This window comes from Piliocolobus tephrosceles, chromosome 7, assembly GCF_002776525.5.
Source record: "Piliocolobus tephrosceles isolate RC106 chromosome 7, ASM277652v3, whole genome shotgun sequence".
Classification (NCBI taxonomy): domain Eukaryota; kingdom Metazoa; phylum Chordata; class Mammalia; order Primates; family Cercopithecidae; genus Piliocolobus; species Piliocolobus tephrosceles.
Window position 1 is genome coordinate 65,613,307 of NC_045440.1, and position 22,583 is coordinate 65,635,889.

The 22,583-nt window shown below is 36.5% G+C and overlaps 1 protein-coding gene across 2 annotated transcripts in view; it reads right to left on the minus strand.

The window, feature by feature from the left end:
- Positions 1–22,583, minus strand: part of LOC111549281 (cytochrome P450 7B1) — a 207,912-nt gene that overhangs the window by 35,490 nt on the left and 149,839 nt on the right. For both annotated transcript variants that reach the window (XM_023222425.3, XM_023222424.3), the window contains exon 2: positions 2,133–2,269. In XM_023222425.3, the coding sequence (XP_023078193.1) occupies positions 2,133–2,269 (137 nt within the window). The remainder of the gene's footprint in view (positions 1–2,132; positions 2,270–22,583) is intronic.

Consider the following 22,583-nt stretch of genomic DNA (forward strand, 5'->3'; position numbering starts at 1 on the left):
GTTGCCTCTGACCCTCAGCGAAGTAGTTACAGGCAGAAGAAAATTACTGGCTCTCTAAGAACAGAACACAAACTTCCAAGGCTGGTTGAAGGAAGACGTAAGGGTTGAGCTAAGAAAAAGGCATGCATGTAGATGATTTAGATAAAGAACCAGAATGGGGAGTATGGAGAGTAAAGGAGGAATAGAGTATTTCAGGAAGGAACAAGAGATCAGCATTGTCAAACCAGGTAGAGAGGTCTAGGTAGGTGGACCAGGAAATAACTTCAGCAAGGCCGAAGGCTGGTTATAGTTAGGAGGGCTCTAGGAGATACACAACTAGAGATAGCAAATATACGCAACTCTCTTGAAAAAGCTGGATGAAAAAGAAAAGAAGAAAAGTGGAAAGTAATTAGAGGAGAACCTTAAGCATGATTATAACTGATGGTAAGAATCCAAGAAAGAAAAAATGAAGATGCATGTGTGAGAGAATGAAGCAAGACGTACCAGCCCAGAGGAGGCAGGAAGAAAGGGTCATGGGGACAGGGAGATGGAGGGTCTTGAACATTCTTTGAAATTGGAGAAAAGGTAGTAGATCATTGGGAAACGTAGGTACATTTGGTAGATACATGGGGATCTAAGGGAGATTATACTGGATGTCTTTAGTTACCTTGTGAAGGAAGGAGAATGAACTGTGTTACCAGAGCCCCGGTGAGAGTGAGGAGTGAGACTCAGCCTCTTCTTGCCCTCCCAACGGCAATATTCAACAAGCAAAGGGGTGTGGGTAATCTAGTGTGTAGAGATCAGCTTTCAGAGCATAGACAGGACATGGAAAAGCAAAGAGAGGGAATAGCTAGCCCAGGCCATAAACTGATGTGGAAGATTGTGTACAATGAATTCCTTCCATCTCTCTACATGTGCCCCCATGCAATGTGGCTCTGCTACTCCTTCCAGGAAGAGGTGGAGTCTCTTTTCCTGCCCTTGAATCTGGGCTGCACTGTGACTTGGTTTAACTAATAGGATATGGTGGAAGTGAGGTTTTGCAATATCTGATCCTAGGCCTCAAGAGACCTTGAAGCTTTTTCTCTCACTCCCTTGAGACTCTAACTGCCATGTAAGAAACTTTTCTTGAGGATGAAAGACCCTGTGGACAAGGTGGCCCACGCAGGCATGTGATGAGACCATCTGGGATCATCCAGCTCCCATCCAGAGTCCAGACAAGCCACACAAGTGACTCAGGCCAGATCAGTTGTTATTTTAAGCCATTAAACTTTTGGGGGATTTGTTACTCAGCAATCAATAGCTGATACAGCTACACAGTTTGGGTCTTAAAAAAGGGTGAGCTAGGAACAGTCCAGCTTCTCCCAATCCTGGAATATTTGGGGTGTATAGCAATCTTGCTGGTTTTTTTCTTCTTCATTTGTCTCGGTGTTTTGGTGAATACTTTATTAAAGTCTGAAGTGCAATGAAAGTTTTAAAATGAAAAATACATTCTTGACCAGTGGTTGCTGGCGACTCAGAGGTAGGGGAAAAAGAATGAATAGGTGGAGCACAGGAAATTTTTAGAGGAGTAAAGCTACTCCATATGATACTGTGATGGAGGATACATGTCATTATACATTTGTGAAAACCCAAAGAACTACACAACACAAAGAATAGACTGCAATGTAAATCATGGATCTTTAATAATTGATCAATATTGACTTATCAGTTGTAACAAATATACTACATAGATACAATCAGGGAAACTGTGATTGGGGCAGGGGATATATGGGAATTTTCTGAACTACTAAATTTTCTGTAAACCTAAAACTGCTCTACAAAATAAAGAGCATTAATTTAAAAAACACATTCTAGGTTTTGTGCAGTTATATATATATTTTTCTACCATTCTTAAAACCAAACTAAACCAAACCAAAATGACAGGTGATGGCTGGAAAGAGGGGTTCCCTAAGTACCATGAAGAGAGTTCTGTAATTTATTTTTAATGTGAGGATCACTGAACTAAAAATAATAGTTTTCTTTCATATTAGCTCCACAAAATAAAATAAAAATATACAAATATTCTACATTTTGCCTAGAGAAAAACAGAAAGACATTAAAGAACAAGTGAAAAATTATGTCATATATAAGGTATTAATAAAAGTGCTTCTTACCACCGAGAAGAACAGTGAAAGTGTCACCATGTTCCTTTTGAAGTGTTTTCATGAAACTTAAGGGGTCTTTTCGTAATTTCAGGACCACTCCAAGATAAGGAAGCCAACCTTTTATCAGTGGAGGCTCACCGGGTCTCCTGTAAGGAAAAAAAAAAGATAAAAAGAACAAAAGAAAAATCAAATCATTCCATTCTTATTCGAATACAGGTGGTTTATTTATTGAATCTAGAAGATGACTGCATGGATTGCACTGCTTCTTTCTATTCTCTTACTCAATGATTCTAATCATAGACATGAGTTTACTGAGCTTCTCCAGTATGTATGGTTCAAAGCATAACTTCTGGTGAGCAACTTTATTTCAACAGTTTTTGGGGATCAGGGAGTTTTTGGTTACATGGATAAGTACTTCAGTTGTGATTTCTTAGGTTTTGGTTCACCCACCACCCAAGCAGTGTAACTGTACCCAATATGTAGTCTTTTATCCCTCACCCCCATTCCACCCTTCCCCCTGGGTACTCCCACTGAATCTCCAAAGTCCATTATATAATTTTTTTTTTTTTTTTTTTTTTTTTTTTGAGACGGAGTCTCGCTGTGTCTCCCAGGCTGGAGTGCAGTGGCACAATCTCCGCTCCTTGCAAGCTCCGCCTCCCGTGTTCACGCCATTCTCCGCCTCAGCCTCCCAACCCAAGTAGCTGGGACTACACGCACCCGCCACCACGCCCAGCTAAATTTGTTTTTGTATTTTTAGTAGAGACGGTGTTTCACCGTGTTAGCCAGGATGGTCGCGATCTCCCCACTCGTGATCCACCCAATTCGGCCTCCCAAAGTGCTAGGATTATAGGCGTGAGCCACTGTGCCGGGCCCATTATATCATTCGTATGCATTTGCATCCTGGTGAGCAACTTTTTGAAGGAACTGTGTCTTGCAAGGCCTGTATGACTGCCTGATAGTTAAGTTACAATCTGTTTTATTTATTTCCTATTCTGTTTCCCGTTATCATAAGTAGGTACCTGTGACTAAGATCTCCAGGAAACGAAATCAACTGATATAATTTACTCTATGAAATTGTTAGTTATAATACCGATAAAAAAACAAATGATCAGCTGCCTGATTTTATTGGTCTTTCACAAGTCATGTTATAAATGCTGCTTGATCAATTTCATCAATGAGACCTAAACTTACTTTGATTAATGTTTGTGTCACATGCTATGTGCTTGGTGATGTGCAGTGGAACAGGCCAAATCTAAGTTCTAGTCAAACTGCTTGTCCGAAATCACGTAAACAATGTCAATTACTGATTATTTTGTTTTCTATTTAGCATACTGTTTTTATATGTTTAGACCCAGTCAAACTAACTCCACCTCATTTTAAATTCCAACTCATGTATAGACATTTAGGTCTTTCCACAAATAAAGGCTATGAGGGTTTCTTTCTTTCTTTTTATTTTTTTTAATCTAAAAAACCCTTCAATTATATTATATAATAAAGGCGTAGAGGGACGATGCACTATTGGATTTGAAGTTTTTTAAAACCACTTAAGTGTACTTAACATAGTAAATGGAGATGTGTTCTTTAGGATGTGCAAGTCATATTGAAGTATTTATTGTGCAATTTTTCATTGAATCGACTTATCACCGAGTTTAGAACTAGATAGCACCTTGGAGGCTTTCTTGCAATTTCTCACTTTTATAGGTAAGAGTTCTCAAGGCCTAAGAGATCAACAAGTTTCCCTAAAGTCATGAAACTATGTAAGGACAAGCTGTGTACTAGGATGCAAGACTTGGAGTCCCACAGCTGCACTCTGACCCCTATAGAAACATTAGTCAGTTAACCTGTGGACCTAGGGAAAAAAAACCACCAAAGTAGCTCACTGCCAGGGCTGACAGATATTGTGCGTGTGAATCTGAGGGCTCTTGCTGTGCCCTGGGTGTTAGATGTTGGAAAGTTTAGTTGCCAAAGTAAAGCTCTTTGTTATCAGATGTCAATTAGACTGGAAATACATAATCAGAAGAGAAATAATAATCTTAAATTGAGAACTATAAAAATCTCCATATTATTTATTTGAGGTATTATTTTGATATAGTCTTTCATAACTTTTTTATTCAAACTACCAATGATTGAGATGATTTGTTAAATTTTACTAATAATTTGCATTTTTAACATACAAAACATCCTTTGGAATACTATCAATTAAAAAACAAGTTTATTCTTTGTTGATTTGTAATCTTAGCAAGACTAAACTTCAAAATTTCTTCCTAGTTATTTATTTGGTGAACCCAATCTGATTTAAAGTAAAAAAAAGGTAAAAAGAAACAAAAACAGAAAACAAAGCCATTTTGCCCTAGAAAGGATTAAAACAAATATTCAAAAGAACTCTGATTCTGAAGCCCATCTGTGAAGACGACTTGTGCTACATGCAGTGCAACCCATTTTGATTAATCACAAGATATTACTAGCTCAGATTTAATCAAAGATCAAGATTATGATCATACCCAGCATGGACTTTTATGTAGCTAGATTAACCCTATCAGAGGCTTTTATTTTCCCACAACCCAACATGGTAGAATTTAACTTTGAAAATAAAACTCAGATCTTTCAGGGGAAAGAATGTTAAAATAAATCCAAGTTATGATAGAAATAAAGGAAAGATTTTGCTTTCTCTTTTTAGAAGACAATTTTTCTTAATGCTAATTTACAAAATGTATGCTGTTGTTTAAATGCACATACTTAGAAATAGGAAAACAAGAAACACTGCATAGTAATGGGAATCTTACTCATCATACTTTCTCCCATTATTTTCTTGAATGCAGGCTTTAGCAATGGAGACTTGCTTTTATGAGAAATATAAGAAAACCAAAAAAACTATTAATACAGTTAATTCCATATCCAAAGACTGAACAAGAGGAGACCACACATGTAAATGTAGGGTAGGATCCCTAAGTTACAAACTGCCACAGCTCACATGCTATCAATGACACTTTCAAATTTGCAAGTGATCTAGTTCACCAAATTTATTTTCAAAATATTAACTCTCTTCCTTGATCTACTTGTACTCTATTTGGTTTAATGTTGCTTGAATGTTGCATTGTGACAAAGATTTAGAAAGGCTTTTTGTCATATTCTAATTTAATGCAACTAATTTCATCCTCTATGCGCTGTCATTCGGTCAAAAGCTGTATTCTTCATGAGGTTTCCGCGGTGGGAAAGGATGGGACTCAGAAATCCAGGGGATATTAATTTAACATTCAGAGTTAGGGAAGCACATTAGGAAGCTATTTTATTGTTACAAAGATGAGAGGGTCATCATTTCTTACAGCTGTGTTTATTTTGGCAGCAGTAAGCTTAAGACTATTAAACACCATGTCACAACTGTGCATATTTTCAGGAAAAAATACAGTGCTTGTTCAACTTATGACCCATCAAAGATAGATAACAGAAATCTTTCTTCATCAGTATATTTGTAAAAATTATTTAGGGAGGAAAGACCTCACCGTAATGATCGAGAAAGGCCTGCTGATACACAGCACAGCACAAATACTGCTATTTGTCTCTCACATGCTCTGCCTTTGAAAATGAAATATACACTGTCCATGGCTGAGTAGGGATATAGGATGCTTAGTGCTTATTGGGGATGATCAAGTTCCAAAACTTAAAAGAAACAGGTCCAAAAGCAATGATGGGGAACTAACAAATACTATGTTCCCTACTCCATTATAATCTCAAACAATACACACTTCCTCAAATCTTCTCATTACTATTTAAAAGACTATGAGAACACATCTAAGACATCACACAAATTTGAGCTTATACATGCTCTTGATAACTAAACCCAAGTTCTGTGCATGTACCATTGCATCAGTGCTTGCAGTTTCTTTCATACAAGTTGTAGGGCACATCTTAAAGTGTGTGCAAAATGTCATCTGCAGTCCAAAGTTATCTGGAAACAAATTTTGGAGATGGTGAGTGGTGGTTCCTGCCTGTAATCCCAGCACTTTGGGAGGCTAAGGAGGGTGGATCACTTGAGGCCAGGAGTTGGAGACCAGCCTGACCAACATGGTCAAACCCTGTCTCTACTAAAACTGCCAAAAAACTAGCTGGACAGGGTAAAGCTTGCCTGTAATCCCAGCTACTCATGAGGTACAAGAATCACTTAAACCCAGGAGGCAGAGGTTGCAGTGAGCCAAGATTGCACCACTGCACTCCAGCCTAGGCAACAGAGCAAGACTCTGTCTAAAATAAAATAAAATATAAAATAAAACAAAACAAAATAAATAAAATGAAATACTAGAGAAGAATCTAAATACATAAAATGGATGTAAAGTATAAAGAAGTTTAAGACATTTCTCTTTAGTTAAGAAGAAGTACATTGAAATTTAAAAGAGTGGACCAACACAGAATACTTAATTTCTCATAATATTTGAAGTTCATCTTCATGCTATACCTGTAGTTAAATAAACATGTTAAAAACTCAACTAGTGACCTACTGCTCATTTTTTCCTTAGACATTTAAAGCCCAGCGCTGCCGGGCACAATGGCTCACGCCTGTAATCCCAGCACTTTGGGAGGCTGAGGTGGGTAGATCATGAGGTCAAGAGTTCAAGACCTGCCTGGCCAACATAGTGAAACCCCATCTCTACTAAAAATACAAAAAATTAGCCAGGCATGCCGGTGGGTACCTGTAATCCCAGCTACTCAGGAGGCTGAGGCAAGAGAATCGCTTGAACCCAGGAGGCAGAGGTTGCAGTGAGCTGAGACTGCAACATTGCACTCCAGCCCAGGTGACATTGTGAGACTCCATCTCAAAAAAAAAAAAAAGAAAAAAAGTCCAATGCTTCTTATAGCAATCTATACTTGTCAGAGTAATTTCTTCTTTTCTATTTTTCCTGTAATCATTCTAGACTAGGCATTCAGGTTATTGCAATAACCTCCTAAGTAGGTGGTGAGCAACCTTTATACATGCACACTAACTAGAAAAAATAAAATTATGTATTTATTAGAAGTGTTTAAAGACGTAATATATTTGTATTAGGTGACCGAATCTATGTAACAGTGCCTTAGTTTTATTTTTTTATTTTCCTGAATTAATAATGAAGATTTTTTGTGTATGTGGTTAAAATTTCAGAAACTACACAACTGATGTACATTACAGTATCTGATGATGTACATTACAGTATCTGATGATACAGTATCTGAAAGTTTGAATGACTGTTTTTTTTTTTTTTTTTTTTTTGGAGCAAGGCGCTTTGGAAGCTGCTGTGTTTTACCTTTCTTTGACTTACTTTGGCAGCAACCTCAATGGAAAATGTAATTTGCTTCATAATATACCTTGGAACTGAATTCTTGAAACACTCTTTATCCCTGCACTCTTCTTGGGCTCTGATGTTAGCACAAGGAAACTTAGAAATATTCCAACAGCTCTTGATAATCAAGAATTGGCATGTTTGTCAGGATATTGGGAAGAGGAGTATCTCAATACAAGGCTGTGGATGGGAGATCCCAAGGGAGGAGGAGTAGATGGAAGATGTGGCTGAGTCTAGGGAGACCAGAAGCCCTAGTGAGAGCCCTGGTGGGGACAAGAAAGCACAAAGCCACAATGTATTGCTTTGCCAGGAAATGAGGTGAGATTTACAACCAACTGGGCACATTTTAGCAATTAACGCAAAGGTGGAGGGCTAACCCAAAGATATCTGAGGAGGCACCCTGGGGAAGCCAAAGAGGACCAATAGGAACATTTGCACAACAGGACTCACCAGATCAACAGAAAGGAAGTGGGGGAGGGAGTCTTAAATTTTATTAAATGATTTTACAAAAGAGGTTTTGAACCAGAAGTGGCCAAACCATGTCACTAGAAGTCTTCAGTGTTTTCAGTCATCACCAAAAATCAGGGCTCAAGAGAAATTTGAGTTCAGATACGAAGAAATAAAGTTATATTTCTGCACATTTGCAGACTCATGGGGAAATTTTGAATCTGGAACACTGTCTATGTAGATCCTCAGTGTCTTCACCTGTAAAGGAGAATGTTCATACCAACCTTGGTGGTTTATCATTCAGACTGAGATAAGAGTATTTGAAACTAGCTGATATACACAGCAGGATTAGTTTTTCCCTGCTATTCATATTTTATAAGCAATTGCACATCTGTGGTTTTGCTTACTCATTCTCTGCCTGAGCTGTTTCTTTTGTCTACATAGAAAATCTCAAAGAATCAACAACAAAATTTTAGAACTAATAAAATACTAAAGTTGCAAGATACAAGATTAATATACAAAAGTCAATTGCTTTGTTATATAACTGCAATGAACAATTGATATTTGAAATTAAAAACAATACTACTTACATTAATCAAAACAAAATATACGAAGTTAACTTAGTGTAAAAAATTTCTTCTTAGGTACAAATCCAACAAAATATGTATAAAATATATATGAAGAAAACTATAAAACTCTGATTAAAAAATCAAAGAAGATCTAAAACAGAGAGATATTCTATGCACATGGATAGGAAGAGTCAATATTGTCAAGTGAGTTCTCAACTTGATTTACAGATTCAGTGCAATCCCAGTCAAAATCCTAGTAAAATGTTTTATGGATATCTACAAACTGATTCTGAAATTTATATGGAAAGGCAAAAGACAGTATTGAAGGAGAAGAACAAAGTGGAAAGACTTAACACTACCTGATGTCAAGACTTAATATAAAATCATAAGAATCAAAGACAGTGTGGTATTGATGAAAGAGTAGACAAATATATTAATGGAACAGAGTAGAGAGCTTAGAAATTGACCCATACCAATATAGTCAACTGATTTTTACAAAGTAATTGCAAAATGCAAAGAGAAAAGTCTGGTATATGTTACTTTAAGATGTTAGTAGGCATTAATCTCAGGTGGTGAGATTACAAAGGTTTGATCATTGATATCTTTTGATTTGCACATGACATAAACATACTGCTTTTGAAGAGTAGTTGTCATTTATTTTGTAGAATGTCCCTCCATTTGGGTTGGGTTGTCTGATATTTTTTCATGGCTAGATTGAGGTATTAATAACAACATTTTGAGAAAGATTCCTAAAGAAGTGATATGTCCTTTTAGGTGCATATTTTTAAATAATAAAGAAATGCTATTTTGGGGCTGGGTGTGGTGGCTCATGCCTGCAATCCCAGCAACTTGGGAGGCCAACGTGGGCAGATCACCTGAGGTCAGGAATTCGAGGTCAGCCTAGCCAACATGGTGAAACTCCGTTTCTATGAAAAATACAAAAAAAAAAAAAAAAAAAAAAAAATTTGCTGGGCATGGTGGCACACACCTGTATTCCCAGCTACTCAGGAAACTGAGGCAGGAGAATCACTTGAACCTGGGAGATGGAGGTTCCAGTGAACTGAGATTGCACCACTGCACTCCAGCCTGAGCAACAGAGCAAGACTCCATCTCAAAAAAGAGAAAAAAAAGAAATGCTATTTTGGTGTTAAAAATGAAATCCAGGTACAGAAGGCACAGACTTCTAAAAAGTAGTTGATGATAAAAAGTACAGCCTACAAATGAATCAAATGTTGATTTTAAAAAAAAAAAGCTCAACATTCCTAAGTCAGTTAAGTGGAGAATTAGCCTGAAATTCACCATGAGGACAAGCAGAACCCACCTGAACTGTACTCCAAAAATGAAGAGTAGACACTGAGGTTTAGCGCCTCTAACTGTACAAAGTATGGACACACAGTGCAACCTAAGGATATCCCATTACTTTCACCAGTGTCCGGGTGACATGCAAATGAGGCAGGCAGAATCAGTTCCTGTGACAACCTCAGCAGGGAGAAAGGCTTTTCACAGTTGCAGTGCAGCTGTTAGACTTGACAACTGAAGGTCCTGATGGTCTCTTCAAGGTTCTACTTGAAGCAAGAAACCTGTGACATAGAGCACATAGTGTCTACTTCCTTGCCAAACTCAAGAGCATCTCACATGTAGAGTTAGGGATTAGGATAATTTTCCCCTTTTTGAGTAAAGTTATCTGCTTAATATTTGTTTACTTCAAGAATCAGGCTGATGTAATCTCTTCTCAGGATGAACATTAATCCAACTCTGTCTAGAAAAATTACGCAATTCATTACCCCAAGTAATCTCTATTGTCCCCTGTGCTTAACCTTCATTTTTTCCCCAGTCCTATAATCTTGCAAATCTACTGGTGGTATGTGATTGACATCTGGTGTTCACACATCCTCTGCTTCACAGCAAATAAATGAAAAATTCCTGTGTAAAATGCCACTTCCAGGCTATCAATAATACAGCTCTCTGATCTTTATTTCTGCACCAGTCTAGAAAGGTCTGTTATCTTTAGTCTAGTGACCACTGTAGAATGGTCTGTAAGAATAAAGAAGCCTCTTACTCTGAAATATTTTGACTCTATCAGGATAGCATTTGACCTAAAACTTGATCTAATTTTCCTTTAAAGATACTCACTGTTCAAGCACTTTTAATCAAAGCTTTACATATAATGGCAATGTAAAAGCAAGTAATGCTGAATAGTCACACATTTCTCCACGGAATTTCTCAGATGAAGTCAGAGCAAAATCAATATGAATATGATGAAATGTATTTTCACCCTCCAGAGCAAAACTCTTCAAGCCATATACCAGCTGAATCTTTAGCTGTCAGTTCATCTATGTAAATTTATGATCCAAATAAAGCTTTGTCTGTAGAATGCACCTTGTAAACTCAATTCCATTAGCAGAATTATATTAATACTAATGCCTTGATCAAGTGAGTGATTTGTAAGTGCTTCTTTGTATCAATGTAGGATTTCAACCAGAGAAGTCTAGAGCTTTGTTGTTGTTGTTTTTAATCTGGGAGCGGTGCTTAGGTTTGCACCATGGAAATAAAGTCAAGGTAGAGTTTTAAAACTATCATTTAAAACTTAATTGAGTTTCCAGCAGGCTCCACAAACGATGAATGACCACACCACTGGAGTGCCTTTCTCTATTAACTTAACCCTGGATTAGCAGGGTTCTAGGGATCTAACCCTCATTCTTTCTCATGTGCATGACTGTAATAGCCTCCTGGCTAATATCACCACCCAGAATGAGGGCACTGTAGTCTCACTGTGTGGCTCAGCTCCCAGGCTCTGCCAACTCCGATCTTGGTAACTTTGGTCAACTTAATTATATTTGCCTCTGGTTCCTCATTTGTAAAATGAATACACTATGGTATTTTCCTTATGTGAGAATTTAATAAGTTGATGAATATAAAAAACTGAACACAATGACTTACATAGTAAGCATAAAAAATGTTAGTTATTATTATTATTATTTATTATATTATCTCTACACCAATACCTGGGATCATCTAAAATACAAATCTAATCATGGCTCTCTCCTGAACTTTTTTCCTAAACATTTTTAATAAAGTACTAATTTTAAAGATTTTTTTCGTTCATTTGACTACTTTCTTTATTTGCTAATTTAGATTTTATTTTAGGGCTGCTATATATGATTTGCTGGTCACAGATGAGGCACCAGAATAACCTGCCTGTTCTGAAAGAAACTGTAACATTCTAGGCTTTGTATTCTCTAAGCAAACACACTCAGGGGGACATAAGTGGCTCTGAAGTGCACTGGATCTTAGGAGAAAGCCAGTCAAAAATGTTTAAACAGCCTAGACAATGCTAAAAGGGAGAAGTCAATTCATAATTGAAGTTATTTCAGCTCCTTAATTAAAATAGAAAACCATGCAACTGAATTTGTAATTTCTGAGATGATCAGTTGCTAATTTACTTTACAGATGGGATTCGATTGGACTCCATGGAAGAGATATCAATTCCATTAACTCATCATTTCTTACATTTGATTAAATCATTTGATTTTGAAATGTTTAATAAAAATTAGAACCCACAGTTTTGTGGAAACTAAATTGTAACAGAGGACTAGCCCAGAAAGCCTTGGTAATGACAATATACAGATCGATGAGAATGATGTATAAATGCATAGTCAAGTTAACAAATGACGTTTTATCAACCTATGTCAATGGAGAAACAAAGTTCCAAATTCTGCAGATCAACACCAAAATAATCAAGCACAGCTTATCAGAATCATAGAAAAGATACTTCAAGGATACTCTAGTTTGCTGAAGTGGGAAGATAATGAAAAGCCTGAGGCCCCATATGCTATACCTGCTTCATAACATGTTAACTCATGTCCATATTTTAATATTGGATAAACTATTAACATAGCAAAAACTAATAATATCTTTACACAGCACATGATGCTGAGAAGGGCAGTGTTTTGATATTGTCATGAGCTAGAGGGCTTTACAACTGGGAAAATACCATTCTTTTCCAAAGATCAGTTCCTGACTTTGGTGATTTTAAGTAACTGTATCAACAGTGTATGATTACTTCAGGAAATCCATCATCACCGGTATTAAAACATGGGACATAGAAGGCACAGCATCATATTTATATACAGAAATCATAGTTTACAAATTGTCAAATTATTTTAGACATAACCTCTTATATATTTCAGACATCTTAAGTCTTGCAGTGTCTTTTGCTTAGGCTACCCCATCTTGTCTGTACCCTTCCATGTTTTGTGAAATAAACTTTCAATGTTTACACCATTTTCATTATTTAGATAGTGTTCAATTGCTTTGCTTTGTTTTTGCATGTGCCTCGTTTCTATGTACTCATCACTAATTCTTATCAATCTCCTTCAGTGCTCTCTAAATTCTCAATATGGTCAGACATATGGTCCTGTTATTTTCATATAGCTCCTCTCCTATTTTCCATCACTTTTTCTTTTGCTCCACTTACTGACAGATTTTCCTGACTTTATCCCTTTCATAGATTATTTTATTTCTACTTTTAGATTTCTAATTTCTCAAAGTTCTCTTATACTCTCTGATTATACCTCATAAAAACTGCATGTCATTCTTGATTCATAAATGCAATTTCTACTATTATTTTTCTAAGACTATTAAACATGGTTTCTTGGGATTTTTTTTCATGTTCCTTGAATTGTCTATTTTCTCCAAGTCTCTTTGTTTCAGTTTTTAAAGTTATGCTTTCTCTCTTTCATGATGGCGACTTTCCTCACCAGCTCCAGATCCTTAGCATCCGTTCATATTTGCAATAAGGCTCTATGTGTGTTTGCAGGACTGGTGGACTTTCTCGCATGGTGGCTGGAAGGGAATCTTGCTTTGATGAGCTACCTCTCTTTTCTAGTTAAATGAATGAGATTTTTTTAAATGTTAATTTTGCTTTGAGGATTTTGAAATAGAGCATGGTATACAAATATATGGAAGTGTATTTCCTACAAAGAGTTAACATTAACCAATTTTGAATTTTTCTTTATAGATTTTTGGAGACTGTTGCTGAAGTCATTTGGAGTAATATTTGTAGGTAGAATATTTTTTAGTTTATTTCCATTTGTGGAGATAAGAATAGACAGAAGATATCAGGCAAGGTTGGCATTAGAAGTCAGGAATGAAGGAAAGATGATGTCCTCTATAGTTATACAAGTTGTTAGTTACAATTCCAGGGTGGAGTAAGGGATTTTATTATTTCACTGTGTTGTTCCCAAAACTACTCCAACACTCCTGTAAGTGATATTAATTTGTTTTAGGGGCTGGGAGGACTAGGAAGAACTGGCAGAGAGAACCTAGGGCAAAGAAATACGCTACTTTTGTGTATGTGTGTGTGTGTGTGCCTGTGTGTGTGCATGCATGTGTAAATGTATTTTAAATTGGAACCTAGAAAAAGTGATGCCAAGGTCAGTAATTCATTAATTCCTTCCACAAACCACCCTTTGGAAGGCAGATGTCTTAACTCACAGTAGAATAGGAAGCATTTAAAACAAGGGTTCTAGTGTCTCTCTCTCCTTCTGGTTCCTCAGATACTTCCTCTTCTCTCCTCAGAAATAGCTGGATTTTCACAGGCTCTTATACATCTATAGAAGGTGTTTTTTTTTTCCTTCTCTATAAATAGGACACAAACTAAGAAAACAGAAGCTACTGTTAGATTTGTAAAAAAAAAAAAAAAAAAAAAAAAAAATTACCATTTTGATAGCTTACAGATAAGTCCTCAAAATACTCTTAATGATTGTCAATGAACATTTAAAAATTATTCTGTTTCTTGTCCAAAATTAAAAATCCCACTCAGTTATTACAACAGGATTTTATTTCAAAGCATTGGTATGAAAGAATTAAATAGTTTAGATACATTGAAATACATAGATGCCGATGGCAGGGAAAGTCCCTTAAAACTTAGGGGTGAATATATAGAGAGGCCTTATAGCTATAAGGAGACAAACAATCTGATTTTAAAAATGGGCAAGAGGTTTGAATAAACATTTCACCAAAAAGATAGACATAAGCACATGAAAAGATGTTCGACATCACAAATCTTTAGAATATGCAGATTATAAACTAAAATGAGATACTACTAGACACCCACCAGAGTGGCTAAAATAAAAAAAGAAATAACTATATCAAGTATTAGCAAGGATGAGGAGAAACTGGAACTCTCATACAGTGCTGGTAGGAATATAAAATAGTACAGTTACCTGAAAAAGAGTAGCAGTTTCTTATAATCTTTAACATACATAAAATATGTAATCTAACAATTCCACTTCTAAGTGTCTCTACCCAAGAGACACAAAAACACATGTCCATACAAAGACTTATATGTGAATGTTCATAGGAGTATTAATCATAATAGTGGAAATTTAGAAACAATTCACATGTCTATTGATTAGTGAATGGGTAAACAAAACTTGGTGTATCTATACAATGGAATATTATTTTGTAATCAAAAAGAACAAAGAACAAACCACTGATACATGCGACAACATTGATTAAACTCCTGAAAGCATTATGCTAAGACAAAGAAACCAGGCATCTGATTCCATTTATATGAAATTTTTTGAAAAGATAAAAATAGAGGCAAAAGGCAGATAAGCACTCCCTTGGGGTTGAGGGTAGGAGCAGGGACTAAAAGCCAAGAAGCTTAAGGAAATTTTGGGGGCTGATGGAAGTGTGCTAAACTGGATTGTGGTGATGGCTGCAAAGCTATCAGTTAACTAAAATGTACCTAATTGTACACTAAAAATGGATAAATTTCATGGTATATAAATTATATCCCAACAAACCTCCTGAAAAAATGAGACTTTCTATGATTAACTTCATATTTCAACTATCAGACAAGTTTCTGAATGAAATATATCATTGCAAATAGTATATTTAAATTTCTATCATTAGGTAAAGAAAGCAAGGGACTATCTCCAGAACTTAAATGTTAGGTTTAAGCTTAGATATTGTTGGCAATTTTTGTACCATATCTATATATAAAGAAACATTTTTATCTTTGTATTTTCCAAGCAGAACTCTCTCCTTTAATGATTTTGCTGAACAATCAATATGACTTCTGCAAAATTCCATAAATAGAACAGGGTCCTAAAACTAGAAGTGATTTGGAAGATTCACCTAGCTCACTGTGTGCTTTACAAATAAGGGAACAGAATCAGAGATGTAAAACTTGGCCAAAGTCATACAGCATCAAATAGGCAAAAAAAAAATCAGGGACCAGGTCTCCTAACTCACAATCCAATGATTGTAACCCATACTACCCAAGGAAAGTTAGGTAAATGTCATGGTTACGGGAGTTCTGACTTTCTGAAATCAGGTTTTTCTCTTTTCTGATATATTTTGCACTTCTGATAAGCCCAGAGGTGATAATCCTATAAAGTAAATAAGCATAAGATGTTATCTCCCATAGGGCAACTTCTGTTTGTGGCTAAATGAGCCAAGATGAAGAAACACTTCAAATAAAAGACTCAGCTGGAATAACATAGCAAAGAGGCTGCTTAGCTTGAAAGGGAGTTTGGCACTTAGCCATTGTGATTCATAAACTATAGTGCAATAAACTTGTATGAACAAAAATCTAATTTCCATATTCAACGCTGGTTACCTGAATGAGCCATATGAGAGCTAATTTTTGGAAACAACATTAATTCTCTGGAAACAAAATGAGTCACTTGATACCAGACAGAGTGTGGTAGCTAAAGGGTTTTCAAATCCTACATCCTATTCATACCTTTTCTGCACCTCCAGATTCCAAGGAATATCTCTAGAAATGACTTACATGAAATCCTAGTCCAGTTTAATGCCTGTTTTTCTTTTAAAAGAATCACTCTGGTTGATAAAAGTAAAATACAAAAATTAAGCCATCTAAAGCAAAATAAAAGAAAGATGAGGACATGTGATTCAGTCTCGGAAGGTTTTAAAGTCTTCAATATTACCAAAAAAGTTGCCTTATTTGTATCAAAGAGACAAGGGCACCAAAAGTTATTTGAGACTAGAACCAGCAATATTTACTTGAAAAGTCTCAGGCAAACTAATTCTTTCCAAAATCTCAATAAATTCCTGAAAACAAGGAATATGATAACTTGATGGTTCTTAAACATAAATTTTTAAGGAAACATCTGATACACTGTGGTAGACTGAAGTGGTGTTCACAGTAGCCACTGTTTCTCCTGGCAAAAGCATTATTAATTGAAGTCCCATGGGTACCAAGCTTAGTCATGTGACTCTTTGGTTGATGGACTGTTAGGAGCAACACATACCACTTCCCAGCAGAAGCTGTTTGAGCCATCACATGGTTCTACTATGTTCTCTTCCTACTGCCACAAGTAAAAAAATGTCACACATAGAATATTCTCCTTAAATCTGGAAACTGGAAGGAAGACAATGGTTCATGGTAAACATATAGACTGAGCAAAATTGTCTTTGAGTTGTAGGCCACTGAGTTATTTGTTACTGCAGTGTAACCTAGCCAAAAATGACTCATAAGAGCTCAACAAAAAGAGTTTTGTTTCAGGTAATGAACTACATGGTTCTTTGCATACCTCACACTGATTGCAAAATATGTGTTAATATATGTATTCATTATCCTAGATCAATGTTTTGCCAACACTTTTGGTCTAGCATGTACATTGTGATGTAATACACATATGTATGTATAGATATATAAATATGTAGACATAACTAAAAGTCACAAAATGATACCTTACTATGTGTATTGTACTCTATTTCCTCTTCTAGTTTTAATTTTTTTTTTTGGAACCCACTAAATTGATTTGAAGTCCTATAATGTGTCACAATCTATTGTCCCACTTTCTGCCCAGGGTCTACCTTGTTGAACTATTCCCTAAATGTGTCTTCCTGTTTTATTTTTTCTCCCAAATTTTAATGTAACAGTACTTGACCCTGAATTTACTATAGGATCCCCAGGGAAGATTTTTTAAATTTTGCTCCCAAACCTTCACTGATGGTGATTTATTTAGTATGGGCTGGAAACCATTATCTTAACATTTTAGAATTCATCACAGGTGCCTCACTAGAGGAAGACAAGAGAACAAGCCATTGTTGAACAATGTAATTAAGGTTTGGTGATGATGTATCTGCAATGAACTGTCCCTGTGAAAATCAACAGGATTTTAACCTTTTGTTGAATATCCAAATTACGGTCAGCTATAGAACATTTAAACATTGTTGTAACATACCTCTTTTCAGGGCACAAATTTTGACCATTTATATATACAGAAGTGAAGCACCAGGTGGGAAAGGCAGGGAATGGGGTGCTTACATACATGCCCAGCTCGACATCCATCTTGGGGCAGTAGTGAGCCTTGGGATGCTGTGTCCCAGAGTGTATACATTTCATTATCAACACTCATATAAATCATTTGGACATATGTCTGTTTATACTAATACACATACTTTGGTTCCTGAAAATCTGCCACCTTAATTTGACCTCCCAGTCATAGAAGACCCTGCAACTGTCTCTCATGTGGCCATACAGTTTTGTATTAGTCAGGGTTCTCCAGAATAAAAGAATCAATAGGATGTACGTGTGTGTATATACATACACACAAGCATACCTTGAAGATGTTGTGGGTTCAGTTCCAGACCACCACAAGAACGCAAACGTTGCAATAAAGCAAATGTCACAATAAAGTGGGTCACATGAATTATTCATTTTTCCAGTGCATATAAAAGTTATATTTACACTCTAGTCCATTAAGTGTGCAATAGCACTATGTATGAAAATGTACATATCTTAATTAAAAATATTTTATTGCTAAAGAATGCTAAGGATCATCTGTGCCTTTGGCAAGTCATAGTCTTTTTGCTAGTGGAGCGTCTTGCCTTGATGTTGATGGCTGCTGAGTGATCAGGGTGGTGATTACTGAAGGTTGGAGTGACTGTGGCAATTTCTCAAAATAAGACAACAATGAAGTTTGCCACATCAATTGACTCCCTTTCTTGAAAGCTTTCTCTGTAGCATTTGATGCTGTTTGATAGTATTTTACCCACAGTAAAACTTTTCAAAATTGGATTCAATTCACTCAAACCCTGCTGCTGCTTTATCAACTAATTGTGGAATACCCTAAATCCTTTGTTGTAATTTCAGCAATGTTCACAGCATCTTCACTAGGAGTAGATTCCATCCCAAGAAACCACTCTTTTTGCTTCTCCATGAGAAGCAACTCATACCTGTTTAAGTTTTATCATGAGATTGCAGCAATTAGGTCACATTTTCAGGGTCCACTTATTAATTCTAGTTCTCTTGTTATTTTCACATCTGCTGTTACTTTCTCCAAGGAAGTCTTGAACCTTTCAAAGTCATCTATAAGAATGGCAGCCAGGCACGGTGGCTCACACCTGTAATCTCAGCACTTTGGGAGGCTGAGGAGGGCAGATCATGAGGTCAGGAGTTCACGACCAGCCTGACCAATATGGTGAAACCCCATCTCTACTAAAAATACAAAAATTAGCCAGGTGTGGTGGTGCACACTTGTAGTCCCAGCTACTCAGAGGCTGAGGCGGGAGAATCACTTGAACCCAGGAGGTGGAGGTTGCAATGAGCCAAGATTGCACCACTGCACTCCAGGCTGGGTGACAGAGTGAGGCTCTGTCTCAAAAAAAAAAAAAAAAAAAAAAAAAAAGAAGGCTATCAACTTTTTCAAAACTCATGGATGCTCTTAATGGCACCTAGAATGGTGAATCATTTCCAGAAGGTTTCCAATTAACTTTGCCCAGCTCCATCGGAGGCATCACTATCTACGGCAGCCATATTCTTAGGAAATGTATTTCTTAAATAATAAGAATTTAAAGTCAACATTACTCCTTCATCCACAGACTGTAGAACAGACATTTTAGCAAATACAAAAACATTAATCTCCTTGTATGCCTCCATCAGAGCTCTTGGGTGACTAGGTGTGTTGTCAATAAGCAGTAATAGTTTGAAAGAAATCTTTTTTCTCTGAGCAGTAGGTCTCAACAATGAGTTTAAAATATTCAGTAACCTCTGCTGTAGATGGGCTGACATCTGGGCTACATCGTTTCATTTATAGTGCACTTGTAGAGTAGATTCACCACATTCTTAAAGGCTGTAGGATTTCCAGAATGGTAAATGAGCACTGGCTTCAACTTAAAGTCACCAGCTGCATTAGCCCCTAACAAAAGAATCTGTCCTTTGAAGCTTTGAAGCCAGGCATTGACTTCTCTCTAGCTACAAAAGTCCTAGAGGGCATCTTCTTCCAACAGAGCGCTGTTTTGTCTACATGGAAATTCTGTTGTTTCATGTAGCCATCTTCATCAATGATCTTAGTTAGATCTTCTGGATAACTTGCTGCAGCTTCTCAATCAGCTTTACCTTGTACTTCTATGTTATGGAGATGGTGTCTTTCCTTAAACTTCACAAACTGCCCTTGACTAGCTTAGGGAATATTGTGGCTGGTTTGATGTTTTATTCAGACTGCTAAAAGTTTTTCTCTATCAGCAACAAGGGTGCTTCACTTTCTCACACATGTGTTCACTGAAGTAGCATTTGTAATTTCCTTAAGCACTTTTATTTTGCATTCACATCTTGGTTAACTGGTGCAAGAGGCCTAGATTTCAGTCTGTCTTGGCTTTCAACCTGCCTCCTCACTAAGCTTAATTTAATTTCTTGCTTTTAATTTAAAGAGAGAGAAGTGTGAATCTTCCTTTCACTTGAACACTTAAAGGCCACTGTAGGGTTATTAATTGGCCTAATTTCAATGTTGTTGTGTCTCAGGGAATGGGGAGGCCTGAGGAGAGGGAAAAAGATGGGGGAATGGTTGGTCAGTGGAGCAGTTAGAACACATACAACATTTACCGATTAAGTTCACTGTCCTATATGGGTGCAATACTTGGAGCCCCAAAACAATGACAATAGTAACACCAAAGATCACTGACCACAGATCACTGAAAAAGATATAATAATAATGAAAAAGTTTGAAATATTGTGAGAATTACCAAAATGTGACACAAAGACGTGAAGTGAGCACACGGTGTTGGAAAAAAGAAATGGTGCTGATAGATTTGCTCAATGCAGGACTGCCACAAACCTTGAATTTATAAAAGATGTAATATTTGTGAAATGCAAAATATGCCTGTATATATGTATTTATTTGAGGAATTGGCTCACGTGGCTATGGAGGTTGGTAAGTCTCATGATCTGCTTTCGGCAAGCTGGAGACCCAGAAAACTGACCATATAATTCAGTCTGAGTCCAAAGGCCTGAGAACCAGGGGAGCTGATGCTGTAAATTCCAGTCCAGAGGCAGCAGAAGATGAAATGCAATGTCCCAGCTCAAACAGTGAGGCAGAGAAAAGAGGAAAATTCCTCCTCCCTCCACATTTTATTCTATTCAGGCCCTCAATGGACTGGATGATGCCCTCCCACAGTGGGGAGGGCAACCTAACCTACTGAGTTCACCACTTCAAGTGCTAAGCAAATCCAGAAACAACCTTACAGATATACCCAGAAATAATGTTTAATCTGGGTAGCCATGGCCCAGTCAAGTTGACACATAAAGCTAATCATCACAAGTTCCTTTTAGATACCAATGATTTCAAACGAAGGATGGCTACTCTTAGCTTTATGGCTACAATTAGCTGACAGATCCATTAATCAATGGATTAATCAATTCATTAATTCAAGCAATTACTCTACACTCAATTTGTGTCAACTACTATAATAGGTGACAAGGGCACATGGAAGAATAAGAGGATCTTCCCTGAAAGAGCTCAATGTTGACAGAGGTGGGAACAGGTATATATAAAAAGTTAGTGGTATACTGTGGTGACTGTAGTGATGGAGGTGATCATGGATTATGCGCTCTGCCTTGTAATTCACTTCTTATTTTGATCTTGTTTTTTTCCTAGGAATCATCTGTATTTCATTATTCCTTGTCATAATTCTCCATTGAATTTAACCATAGTCCATGCACCTACCCCTTTTCCCTGTAATAGCTGGTCTTCATATACCCTTGCCAAAGGAATATGGTTGTTTAACAGAAATATAATGCTATTTAATGATGGTACCTGTCCCGGCCACACATATTTATGCTCAGATCTCCACATGAAAATGCAATTTCTACAATGATTCATTCAGATTCTTGTGGGATGTACTCACATCCTTTCCCAGCACATGTCATTAACACATTATTTAATTATAGTGCTTGTTAAGTGATGTCTTGATGGCCCTTTGCTCAATGCTATCTCTGTATCTCAGTAAAGTAGAAACTTAAAATAATTATTTCATTCTGTTTTGCTCTAGCCTCTGCTGATAACTGGCAACTTTGCAATAATTATTTTTTCTTGTGATGATAATATTCTTATCACAATGAGGTTATGGTAAAGGCAAGAGGTATAGAAGATGCTATACAACTTTTCTCATATTTAATTCCATAAAATGCATATTGTAATTTCTGCTGAATGGGATATGGAAGAGTCAAGTAATTCTCCCATAATCTAAAATCCATGGTCTAGAATCAATTGTCCACCATCCAAAGTGACCTGAGGTCTAAAAATAAAATATGAATGATACCTCATAGCCTATAAGAATTAGCATCATCCTTACCCACATGCTCCCTCTGTGTATTTTTAAAAAATCATAGTAACAAATAATATTAAATTTACCATCTCAATCATTTTAAGTGTACAGTTTAGTAATGTTAAGTATATTCACACTATTGTAAAACAGATCTCTATAACAGTTTTCATCTTCCACCACCAAAACTCTATGCCCACTAAACCCTTTAATCCGTTCCCCTTCAGCTCTTTAAAACTACCTTTCATGAATCAATAAATTAATCAGTTCATCAATTTAAGCAATTACTCCTGAATTTCCTCCCCCAAGCCCTTGGCAACTACCTTTCTACCTTCTGTTTCTATCATACTGACTATTGTAGATACATCATATGTGTGAAATTAAACAGTATTTGTCTTTTTGCAATTGGCTTATTTTTGTTAATATAACATTCTCAAATTTCATCTATGTTGTTACATATTGCAGAATTTTCTTCTTTTTAGGGCAATATAACATTCTTTTGTATGTATGTACCATATTTTCTTTATCCATTCATCTGCTGGTGGACATCTGGG